The 22,693-nt window shown below is 37.6% G+C and overlaps 1 protein-coding gene across 1 annotated transcript in view; it reads left to right on the forward strand.

Moving 5' to 3' along the window:
- Positions 1-22,693, forward strand: part of LOC121860768 (vacuolar protein sorting-associated protein 54-like) — a 110,255-nt gene that overhangs the window by 33,660 nt on the left and 53,902 nt on the right. The window contains exons 8-12 of the mRNA XM_042358133.1: positions 5,078-5,220; positions 8,197-8,323; positions 8,975-9,082; positions 9,783-9,929; positions 11,527-11,621. Of these exons, the coding sequence (XP_042214067.1) occupies positions 5,078-5,220; positions 8,197-8,323; positions 8,975-9,082; positions 9,783-9,929; positions 11,527-11,621 (620 nt within the window). The remainder of the gene's footprint in view (positions 1-5,077; positions 5,221-8,196; positions 8,324-8,974; positions 9,083-9,782; positions 9,930-11,526; positions 11,622-22,693) is intronic.

Consider the following 22,693-nt stretch of genomic DNA (forward strand, 5'->3'; position numbering starts at 1 on the left):
CTTGTCCTTCAAAACTGTTGATATTATCGTTGTGCAGAAGCTGTCGTGTGAAATGGTTGCTACTGCTTAACCTTTTCATATTGCATTATTATTTTAATCTTCATCTCAAGTATTGACTTACTTTCAGCACCTCGAGAACTCTTACTTTTTACGCTGCCAGCCATTTTAAAAGTTGAATTACAAACGAAAATTCTTTTGGTTGGGTAAACAGCGATTACTAATAACAACAACGACTGCTAAACACGGGCTATGGCCCCACTATCGTCGCAGGGGTCACATTACGACAAAACGTTTCGGGACTCGAAAATACGTAATGTGAAAAATATTTTATATGACCACGGCGGTAGTATGTCCTGGTTATCGTAAGTCGAGGAGAGACTGTATAAGATAAAAACTGTAAGCCTATAACCACCAAACCCTGGCTGGGAGGAAGGGGAGGTGACATGTTTGACAGTTGTTTGAAGTATTTATTTGTTTATTTATGTCCTTTAGATTGAGTTTTGTTTTGTTTTATAAAATGTCATAGAAGTGACCGGGGAGAATATAATTTACATTGCTGAAATTCTTATAAGATAGTGATTAATTTTAATATAATAGTACAGTCGACCCTCGTTAGTTCAGACTAATAGGGGGGGAAGGGTGTCCGTTTTAGCGTTGTCCGAATTAACCGATTTAGGGGTTAATATTGCATTATATTTCAGTCATTGTTTCGTCACGGTTTATCACTTTCCACTGTAATAAATGCGTAATTTCGCAAAATATTACATTTCCGTGAATATATTATATCAAGCACAGTATGAATAGAATACCATTGTAATATAACAGTATTTTAACGAAAACTACTAAAAAACGAATAACATCTCAAGAACATCGGAAGCTTGGGTAAAGTCTCTTGTTTTCGTCATGTATTTTATCCTATTTTACATTGAAATACATCACGTTTCAGCAAAACTACTATTTATTTCCAGAATATATATTCATTCAGGCGCAGTTTAGGTAAAATATACGTTTGATGTAACAGTTTTTTACTGAAAACGATTCGAAAAACACGTATAGGTAAGTTCTGCTATAACGCGATAATTGTGTTCTTGTAAAATATCGTGTTATAGAAAATCACGTAATAGAAATAACAGGGCTTATGGAAAATAGGGTTTGGTGCAGATTACTCGAAATTCGAAAAATTTAGTAGTTAGCCTAACACAAAGGATAGCACATCTAAATAAATGTTACATTCATATCTAATAATGAAATCATACAGTAAATGTAACACTTTACCTTGAAAAAATATGAATGTAACTTGATGGGGGGAAGGGTGATTTTGAGGTTGATAACATCGAGCTTCTCTTCAAGTGTTATATCCTTTCTTTACGATCATCACCGGAATTCTATCACCAGAACGCTTCTTGAGATATTCTTCTTTACCATATTCACAGTTAATACAAAATTGGAGAAATAGTAAGCAAAAATGGTAATAGCAAACAAGCGTTCGCGTTAATATAATATCGCTCTAATTCATAAATCGCGTTAGAGCAAATTTTGTTATCAAAACACGCGTTATAGCAGAACTCACCGTACCCTCTAGCCCTGTTCAAGGAGAGGACTGGGAGAAGCTGTTTGGTGCTGCAGACGATGACAAGGAAATTGATTTGGATGAATTTTAATGAAAATATTCAGAAATATGGTATCGTAGTATTTATTCAAGTCAATTAGGATAGAATATTATTGTAATACAACAGTTTTTAACTGAAAACCAATGAAAAGCAATTACGGTAACATCTTTTGAACGAAAAGCGAAAGTCATTGTTTTCGTCACAATTTTATCCCACTTTCCACTAATACCTCGCCATTTCAGCAAAAATATTACATTTCAGTGAATGCATTATATCAGCGCGTATGAGTAGAATACCATTGTAATATAACAGTATTTTAAGGAAAACTATTAAAAAAGCAGTAACTTCTCTAGAACATCGGAAGGTTATGTAAAGTCTTTTGTTTCGGTCATGTATTTATCCTATTTTACATTAAAATACATCACGTTTCAACAAAACTACTATTTATTTCCGAATATATTCATTCAGGCACAGTTAAGGTAAAATATCGTGTGATGTAACAGTTTTTTAACTGAAAACGATTTGAAAAACCGATGGTACCGTCTAGCTGATACTCAACAGCTGGTGGTAGTCGTAATGTCTTTAAAACAATAGGAGGTTGAAGTAGATTACGAGTATTATATTAAGTGTGAAATATCAAAAGGTTTTTATTACCAGTATTTTTGTAGATCAATGAGAACTGTGATACCATATATGATATGATAAGTTAGCCTGTGCTAAGAACTTCAACATAGACTACTGAAAACACGTTGTAAGGTAATTTAGCCTATTGTAAGTTGGTGAGCTTCATTTGTGAAGGAACTGCACACTTTTCATTACTAATTGGTACAAATTTCGTTTCCATTGTTTACTGGCAGTAAATGGTAATATTTTTCATGTCTGAAGCTAAAGTTGCATCCCCCACACTAGTGGTGGAGATGTTACATTTGATCAAAAAAGGCGTGTTTTATCCTCAGCAGTGGGTGGACCAGCATTTTAGCTTAAGGTCTCGTAATATTCCTACAAATCTTAAAAAAAAAAAGTTAGTTCGATTTTTGTCCGTTTATCGAATCCGGATTAAAGGGGTCGAATTGACGTGAATTAGACTGTACTATAGTTTGTACTCGACAAAATTTTGATACAGGTGCTCCTCTACTTACGAACGAGTTACGTTCCTGGGGCTTGTTTGTAAGTCCAACTCTACTCTTGTAGATACCAAACATATTGTAAAAAATTAAAAGATATGGATATTTAGTTCAGCTATACCCTTTAATACAGCCTTAAAACCTGGCTCACTCTTCTCCTCTTAGGTAATGTTTGTTCTATCTGGAATTTTCTTCAAAATAATCCAGTCTCATCCACATTAAACACCTGTTCTGGCAGGTAACCCCCTCAGTGATGATGTTTGTATCTCTGAAAGTTTGTAAGTTGAACGTTTTTAAGTAGAGGAGCACCTGTAATCATTTAGTACATTATTTTGAGTACATGTACAGTACAGCTTTACCCTTAGGACAGTGTAGCGTGCCCAGAGAAACATTAGGCGCGAATTTTAAAATATGATGCGCCAGGTTGACTCGCGCAAAATAGGAAAGATTCGCTTTAAAATAAAACATTGTCCTTAATTGTGGGTGTCGCTTTAAATCAATAATCTTAAATTGAATCGCTTTAAATCAACGTTTTACTGAAACTGATTCTCGAAATTATGGCTGTCCAATCAGGATCTTTTAGGCCTAAATATAAGCCCAGCATGACCTACTGAAATAGAATATGTTCACCCTCTCGTCTCCCTACAATCCATTGCAGGGACAGTGAACGGGCTGAAAATATATCCATCCAACACAATGATCACTTTCTTCCTTGTCCACACAAGTATCATCGACATGGACTCTAGGTCCACAGATGTAATGCTGCCTCTGCTCGCATTAAGTTAGGATACAGATCTACCTGGCAAGTATCTGAGGTGGGGAGATGACCCACACTTCACTTCCTGTAAACTCTGTAACTCTCCCAACACTAACACTCTTCAACACTATTGCCTTGACTGTCAGTGACCTCCTACCACAGGATGGATCACTAACCACTATATGTCACCACTTACTTATTCATAATAATTTAGATATAATTCTTGTATGCTACCCTGGCTTTGGTGGGTGCTAACTCCTTTTGTCCTTGAATCATATCAATGTTGACTCCATATCACAGGTCATAGTGTGTCCTGCGAGACACAAGTACCAATGTATTAGTGACTGACCGCATGGTCTTGTGACTAGGCTTGTCGCCCCCTGCAGGGTAATAAATTAATTAATTAAATAAATGGTATGTCCAACTTGTTAGTCAGATGCTCACAAGCAGCAGTTGCAGGTAGTGGGGTGTTAAGCTTGAGAGACAAGTCAAATAATATCGGGAAAGACCTCAGTAGCTCCATTCCATCCCCTGGGCATACCAAGTTGCTATCAAGTTCCTTCAGTTGAGGAGTTTGTGGATGACTGCTGCCTCCATAGTGACTGAGTCTGACTAAGACTCACCGTGAACTGTCCCTCTAATGGAGGTGTGGCTGTGGTGATGTCACTTTTCGATTCTAATTGATGAGTGGCTGAATTTCTGCACCACATAATATCTGGCGGGTGCTGGCGGTGAGGGCAGTGGTACTTAGTTATTTAAGCACAATTTTGAATACACTCAGTCTCACACACATGTATAGATACAGTCTTTATAACTAAGATGGAATTACATAAAGCATTTTAGAATCACAGCCTCTTTGAAATTAATTTTAGGTACAAGTACTGTATATGCAAAGAGCAACTGACTTCTTCCAGGAAGACCAAGCCGCTGAAGGAAAGGTGGGGAGAAGAGAGGGGATATTATGGGGGGGGGATAAGAGGGTAAGCTAGGTGAGGTGGATGGTCAAGGTGCTAATGGACACAAGAAGATCAAAGGGAAAGTCTGCTGTCATGGCCACTGCCACTTGACCTGACCTGATGTCACCTCACCTCACGGGACCTCTAGGTATGTGACCGTGTGGTGTCTCCCCACACCCACACCATACCCTCTCACCCCCCACACAACTTTTATACTGTGGTTAATATTTAATTTGTGAAATTATTTTTAAAATGTATTCTTAGTTTGCATGTAATGAGTAACTGTTTTTGTTTTTCAATTGTATTGAAGTAAAAGTATTTGAAAACCATACTTAAGTAAAAGTATAAGCACTAAAAAAGTTTATTACTTTTTAAAAATTAAATACCCAAAAATGTTACTTGAGTATTGTAATCAAGTAAATTTATTTTGTTTCTTTGCAATTCTGGTACATACTGTGTCACCTCTGAGCTGAATAAAATTGTCTGGTTTTAACCAAATAAAATATTAAAAGTGGCATCCCATAGTGAAGGGGTTAGATTTATAATTACAATTCTGTACTTGCTATGTCAAAGATATTTTATTGACCTTTTATATATATTGTACAATGCATTTCACACAATTTGTTTCAGCTTGAAGTGATGAGTGCTGTCCGTGAGGTTCAGTCAACAATCCAGGTCATGTTGGCTAGGCAGGAGTTCACCGCTGCACTTGACCTTATATCTACTACACAGGATCTCCTCCACACAGAGCTCAGTACCATCAGAAGTCTCAAGTAAGTTTGTTCACTCTTTCATTTCATTATTAAAGGTAACATTGCCAAGGTCATACTTAAATACATCTGACCTTTTCATACAACAAATGATATATTAGTACAGGTATCCCTCATTTACCATCAATTCGATTGTTGATTTTTGACAAACCTTTCTCACTTAATATAAGGTCAAAATAGCTTGACAGATTGGGAAGGGGGGAAACTGGGAATGAGATGACCTGTGAGATGGCTATGCATGTTGCCATTGTTACATGTAATGAAACTAAAAAAAATTATTGAACAATCATTACAGTACTCTAATGTGCCTTAGAAAAAAAGTGTAATATAAAACTATAAAATAAGAAAATGAAGATCATGGGTGTGTTTGTGTGGGAAGTGAATGTATCTGTGGAGGCAGTGGGCTGTAACTGCATTGCCAGCACAGCATGGCAGCAGCCGCACAACATGAGTCAGCTGGATCCCAGACTGTCTGGCTGAACTGTGTTACATCACCCAGAGGATGGTTTGAGTGTGGAAGGAGTTTTTTTAACATAAAAAATGTGTTATTGTATTTTATGATACCTGTTTGCTTTGTATCAGTTTTATTGTTTATCAATAGCATTTGAAATTTGTTCAAATTAGGCAAACATTTTACTCAGTACAGGTAGTACATGTTTAACTCTGGACCACACTATTTATATAGACCGTGGGTGTGTGTGTGGGTGGGCGAGTGGGGGTTGGGCGGGGGGCGGGTGGGTGGGTGTGCGAGATTTACTTGAGTTTGAGGAGTAAATTACAGTAGGCACTGATTGTGGGAGAATGATGACACACTGGAAGCTTATTTATAGACTTGATAACATTAAAATGAGAGTGTTCGAGAATAGTGATGTAAGTTAATGTGCAGGTTTTGGGTGAAACTCAGAATTAATATGACTAAACTAAAACAAGTTCTATTGTTTGTTACACATGTTCACAATATAGTAGGTAGCTACCAAACAGGGAGGTACTACTGCCTGGAAATATATTGGAATTATAATGTGTTGTCTAATGGTAGACCCTGTTGCCATTTGGCATTACAAAAATTGTGACCAAGTCCCAGGTTACTGATCTGTCTTTCTGCCTCATTTACACATAATTGCTCACATAGTTTGCACAAGAAATAACATTTTTAGTGTAGGGTAGTACATTTGAGTACAAAGTGTGTACAGTAAAGTTGGTCAAAGTTTTGGCTTTTTCACATTTAATTTATATTTAACATTTGTTTAATTTAAGTTTCTAGCAGTCCATGGTGCTTTAGAGACACAGGAGGTGTATAATTAGTGGGTCAGAGGTGTATTGTTGATTTATTATTACCTGACCTCGGTTGGTGCGCCAAAATGTATAATCTGGCAAGGCTTTGGAACCAAGGGTGCCAGAAAATCGGTGGTGGACCTGTAGTACAGTGATCCCTCGGTTAACGAGACTTCGGTTAACGATTTACCTTCCATAAGATTCTTAACTTCGGTTAACTAGCAATCCCTCGATTAACGAGTTTTTTACGAGCCGACTTCAACATGTTTTTGCTTGCATTTGGCGGTCCACCAGCTGTAGTATTAGTCCGCCAATACAGTAATTGGTTTTAGGGCTTAAATTCCTTACTATTTTAGTAAATATCAAGAAGTTTATACTATTCAATAATTTTAAAAGCTTAATATTAACTTTTTTAGTCATTTTAACAATTATTGAACATAATTGAAGGTAAAGAAACTAGTTTCTGGCGTGCCATCCAGCCTGTTAACACACCAGACAGGCGTTAGTCTCTCTCTGTTTTCAGTGGAGGTAACATTTTGCTTGAGAGACTCTTCAACTAAATGCTTTTTTTCTGTGTTTCCAAGCAAATTATTGGTCATTTTGAAATTTATTTTACATATTGACAATATATAATGCAGTGCAGTGTTGATTTAAAGAAAATAATCTTGAATTACACCAAGAGAACTAAAATTTTATGGGTGAAATGGCGCCATGGGGTGACTTCTCTTCCACCCCAAAGCCTTCTCTTCTCCCTTCTCCTCCACCTCCATTCTAATTCCCATCATCATCATCCAAGAGCCTTCTACATACACACCTCAAAGTAAGTGTACTTTTCTACCTTTTTTGTTGAATTTAGGCAATTTTCGGTGAGCTGGAACCAATTACCCAAAAACCCATTGAAACAATGGTTTCGGTTAATGAGTTTTTCGGTTAACGAGCAACCTGCTGGAACGGATTGTGCTCGTTAACCGAGGGACCACTGTACACTAGTAGTAGTAGTATATTTTTGGCCCCCAGGCCTTGATGTGGGTCATTATAAAATGCCTTTGCCCAGGTGGGCTAATGACTTTAAAAAAAAAAAAAAGGAATTATTGCATCTACAGAAGCCTCTTGGTCCTTAACTTTTCTGTCATTTCTGTTATGTATCAGCCAATAATAATGAAATAAACAACTTTTATCTCATTAAGGAGAATATTATTGACAAGTAGCATTGTGAAAAAAGTGTATGTTAAATTATATTGATTACTCGGTATTAAGAGTTTAGAATAGTACACACTATTTTAATGCAAATTAAAATATGGTGCAGGGAGCCAATATCTCTCCTTAAAGATTTGCTATATGTGAGGTTTTAACCTATTAATATTTACCTATTAACTTTGAATGCATCCTTGGCCCAGAAAAATTTGATCTTCTTTTGAAAGAGGAGTAATTTTAATCTGATAGCTCTTTTGACTGGCTGGTCTTGGTATATTTAGCTCACCTTGTCTTAACTGGTAAAGATAAAGCTGATGTGCTAACTATCAGCGAGGGGCAACAGTAGGCAGGTTTGTTTATTAAAATAAGTTTTGGCACAGGTCACACCATCTTTGCAATACCCAACATTCAAATAGGTGATGCGAGTCACTTTTCAACACTCAGAAATTTTACAAATACTGTAGGAGATGGTCTTGCTGTAACACATAATCTAATTTAAATATTTACTTGCAGACATTTAAGTTCAGAACTCACAGAGCATGAAAAACTGATAGACAAAATGGTATCTGCTGATTTCACAAAGTACATTACTGAAGATCTCAATCGACCCCTTGAAGACACACAACCATTACTTGAAGAGGTAAATATATTTCACAGCTAACATATGCGAGAAGGAACATGAAATAATTTATGAAATTTTTAATAGAAAATCTAATCTAAAGACACTTTTCAATTGTGATTAGTTGTGCTTAGTGAATGACTTTGTATAAAGTTTAAAAAGAGATGTCTAGTTTTTTAAATCAGAACTGATTTGACTTAATAGAGCACCATGGTACAGTAGTTAGGAGCTTCATTTGAAGTCTGTGAAATACATGAAACCTGAAAGGTTTAAGGCTTGTTAAGGTCTTACGAAGGGACACTTGCTTCTATCACTTTTGGAAAAAACTAGTGTCTAGAATCCATGGAAGTAGACTTTGTTTAGAACATTTATTTCCATGGGGAAATAGGAAGATCATGTTAAGTAACATTAACAGTAAAACCTTATGCTAAAAATCAGCGGGCCGCAAAATAATGTGGCCAAATTTAAAAACAGACTAAATGTTGTAAGAGTCAGGATTGAAATTACCAAGCGAGTGTAATTATTGAGATATATTTTACATTATATGTTTGAGAATAAAGGCGGTCAAGTTATCTGTATGCCTTGCTGCAATCCACACAAAAATAGTAAAGAAGTTTAAAATGATAGAGAGAGAGAGAAATTTAAAGTTTATTTTCTTGTACCTTTTTTCAGGACCACTTAATATCTGTAGTGTTTGGAGTACTCTGGTTACAAAAATTTGACTTCTTAGATAATTTGAGAGAGGAAATATATACTGCAATAAAAGCTACAGTCAAACAGGTAAGTAATGTATTCCCCTTTACTGTATTGTACTTTATGAATTAATCAGTCAACATCTACTGTAAATTCTAGAAATAACAATACTGTAGCTGAGAATACCATACTGACATATTCCCAGCTGTTGAGTCAAATTTTTCAGATTCTTCATAATATTAGTAAAATATCTATAATGGGTGAACATACATCAACGAAGTGTGGTAAAACTTTCAAACAAACTGTGATTGAGAAGTTTCAAGCCCAAGCAGTATATGGCATGAAATAACAGAAAAACTCATATTTATTGTGAAACTTAAAGAAGGTGCTCAACCAAAAGAATTTATGGGTCTACAAATGGTAAAATAGAAAACCTTTACTTTTATGGGTAATGTAATTGTAAAAATCATATCATTATGAATTAATTTATTAAAGGGAAGATAAGTACAAGGGGTCCAGGAACTAAAGTCCATCCATTAGTGTAGCCTACTAGAATACACCTTGTTTACCTGATTTTAGTTCTTGTTTTGCCTCAGTTGTACAGTGAAATACTGGAGTGCTTCACCTACTATTAATGCTTCAAATTTTCCTGCAAAGAAACTTTAAGTAAACTACAGTATTGGATTCAATGTATACAAATTTATTCTCATCATAAAATGTGGTAGTTGAGTAGCTTTTAGTTTAATGTATACAGAGTATTATATGGGATTTTATGTCCTTTTTTCAGGCTGTTGTTGAGGCTGTGAGTAAGGTTGAGATTGACCAGGAGATAGCAAGTGTTGCAGATCAGGCTCGGGTGCTGACTATTAGTGCTTGGCTCTCTCTCTTGTCAGTTGTTACTTCACGGCTCAACACCGTCATAGCAAGGGTCAAGGTAACTTCTGTATGCTGTGGAAACTGGTTAGATGAAGAGGCTAGGTTTGTGCACCCCCAGAATATAGTCAGTTGTATAAGGGGTCTTAAGGATTAAATAGATGCATTTAGTTTGGTTCTGCATCAACAAATTTGTGGGTTTGACTTCAGGGTTATTGGAAACAATAAGTAGTATCTCTCCTGACTCAACCATAGCCCCTGAAAAGGTGTCTATGTAGTGAAGGGGTTAATGGAGTACAGTATTTGTAGTACCTCCTCCTCCTGCTGCCATTCTACCAGTCTCTCAGTAACAGGAACTGACTGGTGGAGCATGTTTAACTAAATTTGGGAGATCGATCCTGAAATCCCTCCCTCCTTCACTTGATTCATCAATATTCAGCTGGAAACCAATGCAAAATGTTGGTTTGGTCTTGAAATTAAGATGGCCACTGTGGAGATGTACCATGGTGGACTACACTCCCAAATAAGGCCATTATAGTAGTACTGTACAGTAAAAAGAGCCACCTAATGGAGAACAGCTGAATAATTATTGGTACAGTAGGGTCGGGATATATCACGAGATAGGGTCAAGGATGTTCACTAAATACTAAATTGCGATATATAATTACATGTAATTAATGGGGAAGATAGGGTTAGGTTCTGGAGGCCAATAAAAGTGACTAAACTTGGCATAAAATGACACAGTCTAAAGTTAGCAGCATATAAATTACATTGCTGGAATCCTTACAAGACAGCGAACAATTTGAATATATACATCATATATTTTGCACAAGAGATAAAACTTTTAGTCCTTAAATTAAAATGTATTAATTATAACTAAAACTTTTTATGTCTATTGCAAACTATAACATATTTATATTCAAATTAATCACTATCTTACAAGAATTCCAGCAATGTTAATTATATTCTCTTAAGTCAGTTCTTTGACATTTTATAAGAGAAAAACCTAAACTCCCCCTATTTGACATAAATAATTACCACTTGGTAACCTTGGCCGGGGGCTGGCGCCAGCTGTCATAATACATCACCTCCCACTCCAGTTCTGGCAAGATTGAAAGTGGTTTTTAGTTTAAAGTTTTGATCTTATAAAATGTCACAGACTAATTTAGCAGAATATAAATTGCATTGCTGGAATCCTTGTAAGACAGCGAATAATTTTAATATAAACGTCATATATTTTGCACAAGAGATAAAAAAAAATTTAAATCGTATTTTTGGTGTGATTTAGGGGATTTTTAGGAGTGTTTCTGACTTTATACGGTTTTTGGCTTTGTGTGAGGACCTAGGAACATAACCCCATGTAAGTTGTGAGTCTACTGGAAATAAATTTATTGCTATACAGTATATTGGAAAATGTCGATAATTTTGGAAGCCGCGATATAAAATTTTTTTTATATAAAGTCGCTATATATCCCGACCCTACTGTAGTGGCGTAGTGTTTAGATAAATAAGAGAATTGACTTTGGACTGAACAGTATTCCCAAAGTTGGGCAGCAAAAAATATTTCAAGATCTTTGATTGTCCGACAATGACTTAGGCTTACACATTTTTCTTTAGCATATTTGCCATGTTCCTTAACCAAAAGTGGATATTTTCAGGGTATAACAGAGGTAATGGTGCAAACTGTGGAAGCAGGAGCAGGGCGGACACAGCCAGTCACAGAGGGTATTCAGGCTGCATCTTTAGTCACCATGTAAGTCATGCATTTCTGTTTGTTTTATTGACAACTTATATGTTATTGACTTATGTCTCAGTGTAAAACAGTATACTAATTGGTATTATTGTGAAATAATATGATTAGTATCTTATCATTGATGTCTGTCTGTCTTTGAGTGTGTCTGTGTGTAGACATTAAGTTAGAAGCACAAGTCTTTTGTTTTGAATTAAATTTTAATGAAACTTGAGTGGGACCCTGTATAACTTTCTAAAGTGATCAAAACATTTAAACTTAACCTAACCTAACCTAACCTAACCTATTTTAAGAATAGGGCTTACTGTACATCTTCATTCTGGTGTTTGCACCTGTGCTAATTTTTTACTTGGGCAGCTTTAAGTGAAATTAGATCAAGTCAAATTCATTCTTAAGGATATCAGTGAGTTATGTTGCCTGGTGACATGAACATTGCTGAAGGGTGTGCTGAACTTAGCTCATTTGCAAAAGTCAGAAGTGGTTGCAGGAATTTGAGGGAATTGCCTCATTTATTGATGGCTGGAGGACCTTCTATATGCAATTGGTGTAAAAAATATGATGTTGCATGGCAGTGAAACATGGACAGTTAAAGAGGATAATTTACATGGGTTTGAGTAAGCTAAAATGAGAATGGTGAGGTACAGTATGTTATAATGACCCTGTTGTAAGCTGATGTGCTGAGCTTTCAAGGGGTATTGCTGTACATTTTGGAATTTATATACAGCATGCCCTAAACTTCGCAGGGGTTTTGGTCTCAAAATGGCGGCGAATTGCCAAATCCAAAAATGTCATTTGCTTACCGGGGGGATACATTTTTATGGTATTTTAAGTACAGTGAACCTTTGAAGAGCCGGACTAAACGGGGGGACTACATGTCTGAAAAAGTATCTTCTGGGGTCATGCAGAAAGTGTCCGATCCATGCTAGGATATTTCCTCGAATCCCATACACTTCCAATTTAATTCTCAGCCATTCATGGGGTACGCTATCAAAAGCCTTGGCACAAACTAGGTATATATTGTTGACATTTCCGCCTAGTTCCATAATTCTGGTCCAAACGTAAAACCGTGTAGGCATTCCTTTACAAGGTTGTTTTGTAGTACATGTTCCATCATGGCATCTCATATGATGCTCTCTCTTACTTTACATACTATGCTGGTCAGGCTCACTGGTCTTTAGTTTTTCGTGGAGTGACGATCACCCTTCTTGAATATAGGACTCACATAAGTCATCTTCCAGTCAGGATCTTAAGGGGCTCCACAAGCTTGTTACAAAGTTGGGGTGTACCATATCTGGGCTGGGATTCTTGTAAATCTTTAGCTCTGACAGTTTATTTCTTATACAGGAAAGCCTCAAATAATGACGGTAATGTGTCCTCTAATATTGCAGTGTAAGGTGAATCATCATATCGTGAATCATTAATTACCATTAAAATAAAGCAATAATAATGAGATGCATCCCCAAGTGTGACCTTTTCATATCTTTTGTGTGGTTTTTTACCCTCTTTTCCCCTATAACACTAGAGCTATTGAAAAATTAAACTATATTCTTTAAATAATGTTTATGAATGCACCTTATACAATATAAATCAATAATAACAATGTCACCCAAGAGGAGATGGGACGCCATTGTTGTTGTCAGTGTTTACACCCATAATGTCAGTTATCCACCTGAAACAAGAAAAATAAGACCCTGGTTGTTACTGTAGTAAAATTAATGTGAAGCAAATATGTATGTTTTAATTAATATGATTTAATGTACAGTAGAAGTGACCACTGATGGTAAAGAAAAAGTGAGATGGATTGCGTAAGGCCATCATATGTATGTACGCACACATGAAAACATAGCATCATTTCTATACAAAGGAATATGGAAGCAACACTTATTACTGTTCATGCTTATGAATGTAAAACAAAAAATCTACTCACCAATAGTGGTAAAGTCGAACACTTTAGGACAGCCAATGTTGTCGTGAATTTGTTGGTGTGTTCTTTTCCTGTTCTTGTTCAATTTGCACTATTTCTTCATTTGTTAGGTCTTCTCCATCACTGTTTAATAACTCAACATTCTCTTCACCAACTGAACACTTTCTTAAATTTTTTCTTCATGCTTACAGATAGTTTTCCCCGTTGGTTCCGCCATCCCCAAAACGCGTCAATTATCCACAGACCTCTCACCTTTTTCATATCGGTTTAACACATCTAGTTTCTCGGCTCAGCTTATACACTTTCTTTTAGCTTTTGAACCAGCACTACCATCACTTGCTCTCTTGCTCATGTTGAATAGGGATGCAAAAATGCTGTAAGAAACCTGAGAAAGTTTATCTCCTGTTCCTGTTCAGATGCGTGAAAACAAAAGGCTCGCCAGCTGTGACTGTTTATACTAGTGATGCTGGCGTCACCACTCACAAGCCCGGCAGCGTGTTTTTGTTATATATATATATATATATATATATATATATATATATATATATATATATATATATGTTAATTTTAATAAACTTGAGGTACTGGAAAGTGAGGAACGTAAAGTGAATAACATATAACATATGGGATTAATTGAAATGGAGTCCGGCTGATCCCCAAACTCACTTTTACCGCTAACATGCTGCTACTTGCTGCTGCTGCTATATGCCTTGTATATGCTGTATGTAACATATATATGCTGCCATATGCTGCTGTATGTAACAACATATATATATATATACTACTGCTGCTACTGCCTGCCTGCTGCTGTATGCCTTATATATATGCCTGCCTATATATATATATATATGCCTGCTGCTGCTGCTTATATATATATATATATATATATATATATATATATATATATATATATATATATATATATATATATACACACACACACACACACACACACACACACACACAGTTAACCACTCACTTTCTGGCGGTTAATGTAACCCGAGAATACCCTTGGAAAGTGAAGGCTGCCCTAAGTGAATAACATAACATTTGGGATTAATTGAAATGGAGTCGGGCGATCCCCAAACTCCACTTTTTGTGACACACAACTATGTTGTAGTAAAAATTTTATCTTAACTTTATGATGGTATGAAAAAAACAAGAGGAAATATAGAAGGGGATTGAGTTAGGAAAGATAAAGGTTAACATAGGAAAAATAAGGTAAGGTTAGAAAACTAAAATTAGGTGTAACTTCACCGGTAGTATTAGAAAGGGTGGATTCGGCATCTGAGGATGGAGGCTGGTTCGAGGCAGAGGGGCGATTACTGGCACTCAGGTGAGATGTCACCGTACTGGTGAAATCAACAACTACTGTCACTTACAGTTGTCAGGGCTTCCCTGACAAAATCCCTCAAGTCAACTTCACTGTCACTATCCTGGCTTGGGCTGGCTGTGGTGGGTTCTTAGCGGGTGAAGAAATCTGTTATCTTTCCTTGCCTTTGGCTGGCTGGCGTTGATGTTGTATTGATACACACCTTGATGTCTGGCTCCATAGCCTGCACCAGCGATTTATGGAAGAACTTCATGGCGGTCCTCGTCATTGTAGCGGGAAAGGAAGGACTTCACCATCTTCTCTACACACTCCATAACCCTTAATATCACTACTATGACTTAAATTGTTCTTAGGAGACAGCGCACCTTCTTTCTCCTCTTCACTGGCGTGTTCTTCTTCCAACATCACAAGTGCGGCAGTCATACAGGATCTGCTGGTCACCTCCAGGATAATAGTGGTTGGTATTACCGGAGAAGCCTGGAACTTCGCAACATTCATAGCTTCTCAGCAAAGGTCCACTGCCTACTGCAACATTCTGTGAACCTCACCAGTCACAGGGTGTCTCCTCCTCTCACCTGGTATTCCATGCAACACATGTCTCCATACTTGTGACAGATTGCATGGCAATAGACAGCTGATCCCATGACTCCTGCAGAGAGTCCACAGCTTTCTTGATGTTAAACTACTCTCCAGAATTTGTTTGAAGGTATTTTTGCTGTTATAACTGTTGATCCTCATGTACAACATATATATAGGTGGTGGTGTCACTCAGTTCTTACTTAACTCTTCCCTGGTATTTGGTGTAGTCGTTCAGGAGCTGGAATTTTTTGTTGAGAATGCGCTTTTCACGTACCAAAATCAACTCCTGGTCCATGTTGCAATATGGCGTGAGTGTTGGGAGGAAAGGAAGACCACTTTTCATTTGGGGGTGGCGATCTAACAATGAGTAGTGTCTGGTCGTTGTCAGCAGCAACAAAATATTAAATGGGACATTCTGTACGGCTTAAATTTCTTTACGCCGAGGAACGAAACAGTCATCAAACCGGAGACGGTGTAGAAAACATCCATGCCTTCCGTGCTGTCAGCCAGTGGACATTTAACCCCAGTCGCCTGTCCATGCTCTTGTAGGCGTCGGCTGCGGGGAGGGCTGTGTGGATCACCGATAGCAGGCTTACAGGTACCGGGGGCGGTGGTGGTAAACAGGGCGGTGATCGTTCCTTCTGCCATTTTCCGGCCCCGAATCCTGCTGGCATTCTTCTAGCGAAGGACTTGGAAGGTAGTTTTTCCAGAAAGACCAGATTAGTCCATGTTAAACACCTGGTCGTCCTGTATGTACTCATAATCTCGCGTAAGCGGAGGAAATTCCCGAGCCGCAACACGTCAGCACTTTCGCTTCTTCACCACCAATGTTTTATATTGAAGGTGATGCGATTCCCCGGATCTTAAACCCTCTGTAACCACTTGGGCAAGGGTTTTGGGCTCTGAAGTTCCATCTTTGTTACCTGCCATGTACAGTTCGTCGTAGTCCTTAACAGAAGCATTAATGCGACCTTTTCATTTCGTCAGCCCTGGCAGCACCAAATTACCTCACAAGTAATTTTTCTGTCTTGAGAAACTTTAAGTTTGTGAAAATACTTGATCATAGAAGCACCTGTGAACTTTGTGATCTTCATGTGCTCCTATATCTTGGCTGAATCCTTCTTTATAGTCGGATCGTGGGTCGTTCATACATGCTGTGGCATGAAATCAACCTGCCTTGTTCCTTTCTCCAGCTCTTGGATGATGCTATACTTCACCTGTGGCGCCAGGAGCGTCGTGTCTTCTTTGGTTTAGTGCCGCTGGGTCCAGGTAAGGAAAGGTTTCTCTCTTGGGGTGGTGGTCGGTAGGGAAGCCATTTCTGGAGTGGATGCTTGGCGTTTACCGCGAGGTGGCCTGGAGGGATAAAACTGCGGCGGCTAAGGTCAGCGTCGTCTTTCCTCCCTCCCTCCACTCCAGTTGGACCACGTCATAATACTTTAAACTGAACTTACAGCTAACGCGAGAGGGGTAGGGATGCATGGCCAATCACAGGTCTGATAAGTCATATGGCGTCAGTGATACTTGCCAACAAAGACACACACTCTTAACCTTTTGCCCGGCTTGCCCAGGAGGAGGAGGAGGCAGGCAGGCAGTGGTGGTGGCGTGGGCGAATCTAAAAATAGCGTCGGCGCCCGGACACTCTCCAGTAATGGGGTTCCGCGTACGGCGTAATGAAACGCATTGAGGTTCTGGCAAGGCACGCGCATTAGCGATTGGCTTGGCCCGAATCGCGGGACGCCGTAAGAAGTGAGGGTTGACTGTATATATATATATATATATATATATATATATATATATATATATATATATATATATATATATATATATATATATATACTACTATATACTATATATATATATATATATATATATATATATATATACTCTTATATATATACATATATATATATATATATATATATATATATATATATATATATATATATATATATATATATATATATATATATATATATATATATATATATATATATATATATATATACAGTGGGATATGCTATAACGAACGGATCCTACTACGAATATTCCTATAACGAACGGTTTTACCTATAAAATTGAGAATGCTATAACGAACGCAACTCCTACAACGAACGCGGATGAATACCGGACTATTTCGCCTGGCGCATGAATATTGTTGTACCACGACCCACAACAAGAGCGTCAGGCGCCATCTTTGTCTCATTGTGTAGCCAGTGCACCACTGTTATTGTTGAAATTTCGTCTTTTGATGTGGAAATAGAGTTATTTGTATAAATATTTTGTTATACAAGTGTACAATTGTGACAATGAATCGTTCAAAGCGAGTGAGAAAGCTCATAACTCTTGAAACTAAGAAAGAAATCATAAAGAAACGTGAGGATGGAACAAGCATTGCGAAACTTAGTGAAGAGTATGGGATGGCTAAATCGACTATATGTACAATTTTAAAGAATAAAGAGGAGTTGAAAACAGTGCAAGTGGCTAAGGGAATCTCTAGACTTAGCAAAGCAAGGTGTAATGTTATTGAGGAGATGGAAAATTTACTCTTAGTGTGGATAAAGGAGAAAGAAATGGCAGGTGATAGCATTAGTGAAGCTATAATTTGTGAGAAGGCCAGACAATTGTTTGAGGACCTTAAAGCCAAGACTCCCAGTGGAAGTGATAGTGATGTGCCAGTGTTTATGGGTACCAAGGGGTGGTTTACTGGTTTCAGAAGGAGAAATAAAATACATAGTGTTGTGAGACATGGTGATGCTGCTAGTGCCGATAAGGAAGCAGCTAAGGAACACCATGACATTTTTTTTAATATTATTGAAGAGGGAGGCTTTGTTTCTCAGCAGGTATTCAACTGTGATGAAACTGGACTATTTTGGAAAAAAATGCCTCGCCGTACATACATTACCAAGGAGGAAACTTCTGTCCCTGGCCATAAGCCAATGAAAGACAGGCTTACCCTCCTTCTTTGTGCTAATGCTTCTGGTGACTGCAAAATAAAGCCACTCCTTGTGTACCATGCAGAAAACCCCAGAGCTTTAAAAAACACTAGGAAGACCCGCCTTGGTGTTATGTGGCGGTCAAACCCAAAGGCTTGGGTGACCAGGAATTTATTCTCTGAGTGGGTGATTGAGGTGTTTGGACCCAGTGTTCGGGAATACCTCAGGGAGAATAATCTTCCACTAAAAGCTTTGTTGGTGATGGACAATGCACCAGCCCACCCTCCTAATTTGATGGTTGAATTACCAGAAGAGTTCAACTTCATCACTGTGCACTTCTTGCCACCCAACACAACACCTCTCATCCAGCCCATGGATCAACAGGTAATTTCTAACTTTAAGAAGCTGTACACAAAGGCACTGTTTAGAAAATGTTTTGCGTCCACTTCTTCCAGTGATGTTAGCTTGAAGGAATTTTGGAAGAGTCACTTCAATATAGCAGATGCTGTATTTTTAATTACTTCAGCCTGGAAAGAGGTTACTGTGAGGTGTCTTTGTGCTGCTTGGAGGCCATTGTGGCCTGAATGTGTCCTTCAAAGAGACTTTGAAGGCTTCGAAGAGTCAGAAGAAGAAGCTGTTGTTCATGAAATTGTGGCTCTGGGCAATTCCATGGGCCTGGAAGTGGATGATGATGATGTTGAGGAGTTGGTGGAAGAGCACAGTAAGGAACTGTCCACTGAGGAGCTGCTTGAGCTTCACAAAGAGGAAAACGAGACACTGAAGCGGAGCTTAACTTCTGAGGAGTCAGGGGAGGAGGAGGACAAGGAGGAAAGCCGCATCATTCCAGCCAAAGATCTCAAGGATGCGTTCTTTTGCTGGAGCAAACTGCCCAAGCTTGCTGAGGATTATCATCCTGATGTTGGTTCTGTGCAAAAGGCCATCAGTGTGTTCAATGACAACGTTATGAACTACTTTTGGAAGGTCCAGAAATCAAGGTTGAAGCAGCCAACCCTGGATTCCTTCTTTACAAAGGTAACAAAAGAACCTACAGACAAAGTGCCTGTGAGACAGTCACCAAAGAGGGCTAGGAAGGATGACTCCTCTCCTTCCACCTCTTCTCAATAATTCTCTCCTCCCCCCCCTCCTCCCCCCTCCTCCTCTGCCCCCTGTCCTGCATGCTGAACAACACTAAGGTAAGATAAAGTACCGTATTTTTTACATTTTCCACATAATTTTTTCAGTGTTAAGTGGTTGTATTTGGGGGGCCTGGAACGGATTAATCCTATAACGAACGAATGCTATAACGAACGAGGTTCTGGAACCAATTACGTTCGTTATAGCATACCCCACTGTCTATATATATATATATATATATATATATATATATATATATATATATATATATATATATATATATATATATATATATATATATATATATATATATATATATATATATATATATATATATATATATATACAGTATTACCCCGCTTAACGCGCTTTCACTTAACGCGTTTTCGCATATACGCGGTGCCTTGCCAAAGCTGAACTTTCACTTAACGCGGATTTTTCCACAGCAACGCGGTGAGTGTCCGGCTCGAGAGCTATTTTTAGATTCGCACCACCCGCCACCCTGCCTGACTGCCTGTTTTAGCTCATAAAATTCATACAAATTACCCAGCCAGAATATAATTTACATTGCTGGAATTCTTATAATTTGGTGATCATTTTGAATATAAACAACATATTTTTTGCATTAAACATACAATTTTTAGATAAAATGTTTAATCTGAGTAAGTATGTTATCTTTTGTCCAAAAAATATGACATTTATATTCAAAATATTCCTGGTCTTACAAGGAATCCAGCAATGTCAATTATATTATCCTAACTTCAGTTTGAGGTATTATTTATTAAAATTTAGTGGTTATCCCACACATCTCCTTGGGACAGTTGGTGGGGGGGAGGGAGGGACCAACCGACCGACCATCTGTTACCCGGTGAAGAATTATTTTTTTTTAACTGAAGATATTTGTTTTAGCTCATAAAATTCATACAAATTACCCGGTCAGAATATAATTTACATTGCTGGAATTCTTATAATTTGGTGATCATTTTGAATATAAACAACATATTTTTTGCATTAAACATACAATTTTAGATAAAATGTTTAATCTGAGTAAGTATGTTATCTTTTGTCCAAAATATATGACATTTATATTCAAAATATTCCTGGTCTTACAAGGAATCCAGCAATGTCAATTATATTATCCTAACTTTAATCTGAGGTATTATTTATTACTAAATGTTAAAAACTCTTGAATGGAGGATTGGTGGGGGGTGGGGGGAGGGTTGGGACTGACCGCGCGGTTGGAAGAGGGGGGGAGGCAAGGTGGGGTACTTTGATTGACAGATAGTGGTGAAGAATATATTTTTTTTTTTATTAACTGTAGATATTTGTTTTAGCTCATAAAATTCATACAAATTATCCGGCCAGAATATAATTTACATTGCTGGAATTCTTATAATTTGGTGATCATTTTGAATATAAACAACATATTTTTTGCATTAAACATACAATTTTTAGATAAAATGTTTAATCTGAGTAAGTATGTTATCTTTTGTCCAAAATATATGACATTTATATTCAAAATATTCCTGGTCTTACAAGGAATCCAGCAATGTCAATTATATTATCCTAACTTTAATCTGAGGTATTATTTATTACTAAATGTTAAAAACTCTTGAATGGAGGATTGGTGGGGGGTGGGGGGAGGGTTGGGACTGACCGCGCGGTTGGAAGAGGGGGGGAGGCAAGGTGGGGTACTTTGATTGACAGATAGTGTTGAAGAATATATTTTTTTTTTATTAACTGTAGATATTTGTTTTAGCTCATAAAATTCATACAAATTATCCAGCCAGAATATAATTTACATTGCTGGAATTCTTATAATTTGGTGATCATTTTGAATATAAACAACATATTTTTTGCATTAAACATACAATTTTTAGATAAAATGTTTAATCTGAGTAAGTATGTTATCTTTTGTGAAAAATATATGACATTTATATTCAAAATATTCCTGGTCTTACAAGGAATCCAGCAATGTCAATTATATTTTCCTAACTTTAGTTTGAGGTTATCCCACACATCTCCTTGGGACGGTTGGTGGGTGTGGAGGGGGGGAGGGAGGGACTGACTGACCATCTGTTAGCTGGCTGTGTACTGTAGTGTGAGAGGGGGAGGGAGTTGAGTCCATTATTTGAATGGACATTAACTTGGCGACTGTATTTCTCTTAAGTATTAATTGTGTGCATGTACCATCATAAAATTAAGATGTTATTTTTACTACAACATAGTTATTTGTCGTCAAAAAGTGGAGTTTGGGGGTCGGGCTGGGTTCTATTGGAATTAATCCCATATGTTCTGTTATTCACTTAACACGGTTTTCACTTAACGCGGGACCCTCTGGGTTCAATTGACCGCGTTAAGTGGGGTACAACTGTATATATATATATATATATATATATATATATATATATATATATATATATATGTATATATATATATATATATATATATATATATATATATATATATATATATACAGTTAACCTCACTTTTCTTGGCCCGGTTAATGTAACGGGAAGGTCAATAAAATCAAGCTTGTAAAGTGATAACATAGCATATAAGTTAGTGAAAATGAGTCGGGCCAATCCCCAAACTCCCGCATTTTGACGACACACAACTATGTTGTCCAGTAAAATATTATCTTAACTTATGATGGTAATACTACAATTAACTAATTAAAATATCCAACTAATATATTAAGGTTTTTAACACTTACATTGGTAGAAAAAATGGCTGGGCACCGCGGGATGGGCGGTTGGTTCCGGGCAGAGGGCAGATTATTGGCCCTCACCTGTGTCACTTCATCGAATTGTATCACTATCCACCACGAGGCTTGCAGGGGCCTCTGCACCGTAAACTCCCAAAAGTCCATATAAGTCCATATCCTCACCATATTCTACTATCACTGACTTGGGCTGGCTGTGGTGGGTGGCTGAGTGAAGGAAAACTAGTAATGTTTTGATGATGACTGGTATGTTAAGCGCGGCACCACAACATGGCGGTGTGAGGAGGTTTGAATCCAAAATGGCGGCGGCTTCATGGCAGCTCTCAGCGTAAAGGGGTACGCACGTGGAATAGCAGAGCATCCTGGGTTCGGCAAGGGCACGTAAGCGTGAAGCTTAGCGAATGTGGGACGGCGTAAAGTGAGGAGTTAGCACTGTACAGTTGTACC

This window comes from Homarus americanus, unplaced genomic scaffold (genome assembly GCF_018991925.1).
Source record: "Homarus americanus isolate GMGI-L3 unplaced genomic scaffold, GMGI_Hamer_2.0 scaffold40248, whole genome shotgun sequence".
In the NCBI taxonomy this organism is placed as follows: domain Eukaryota; kingdom Metazoa; phylum Arthropoda; class Malacostraca; order Decapoda; family Nephropidae; genus Homarus; species Homarus americanus.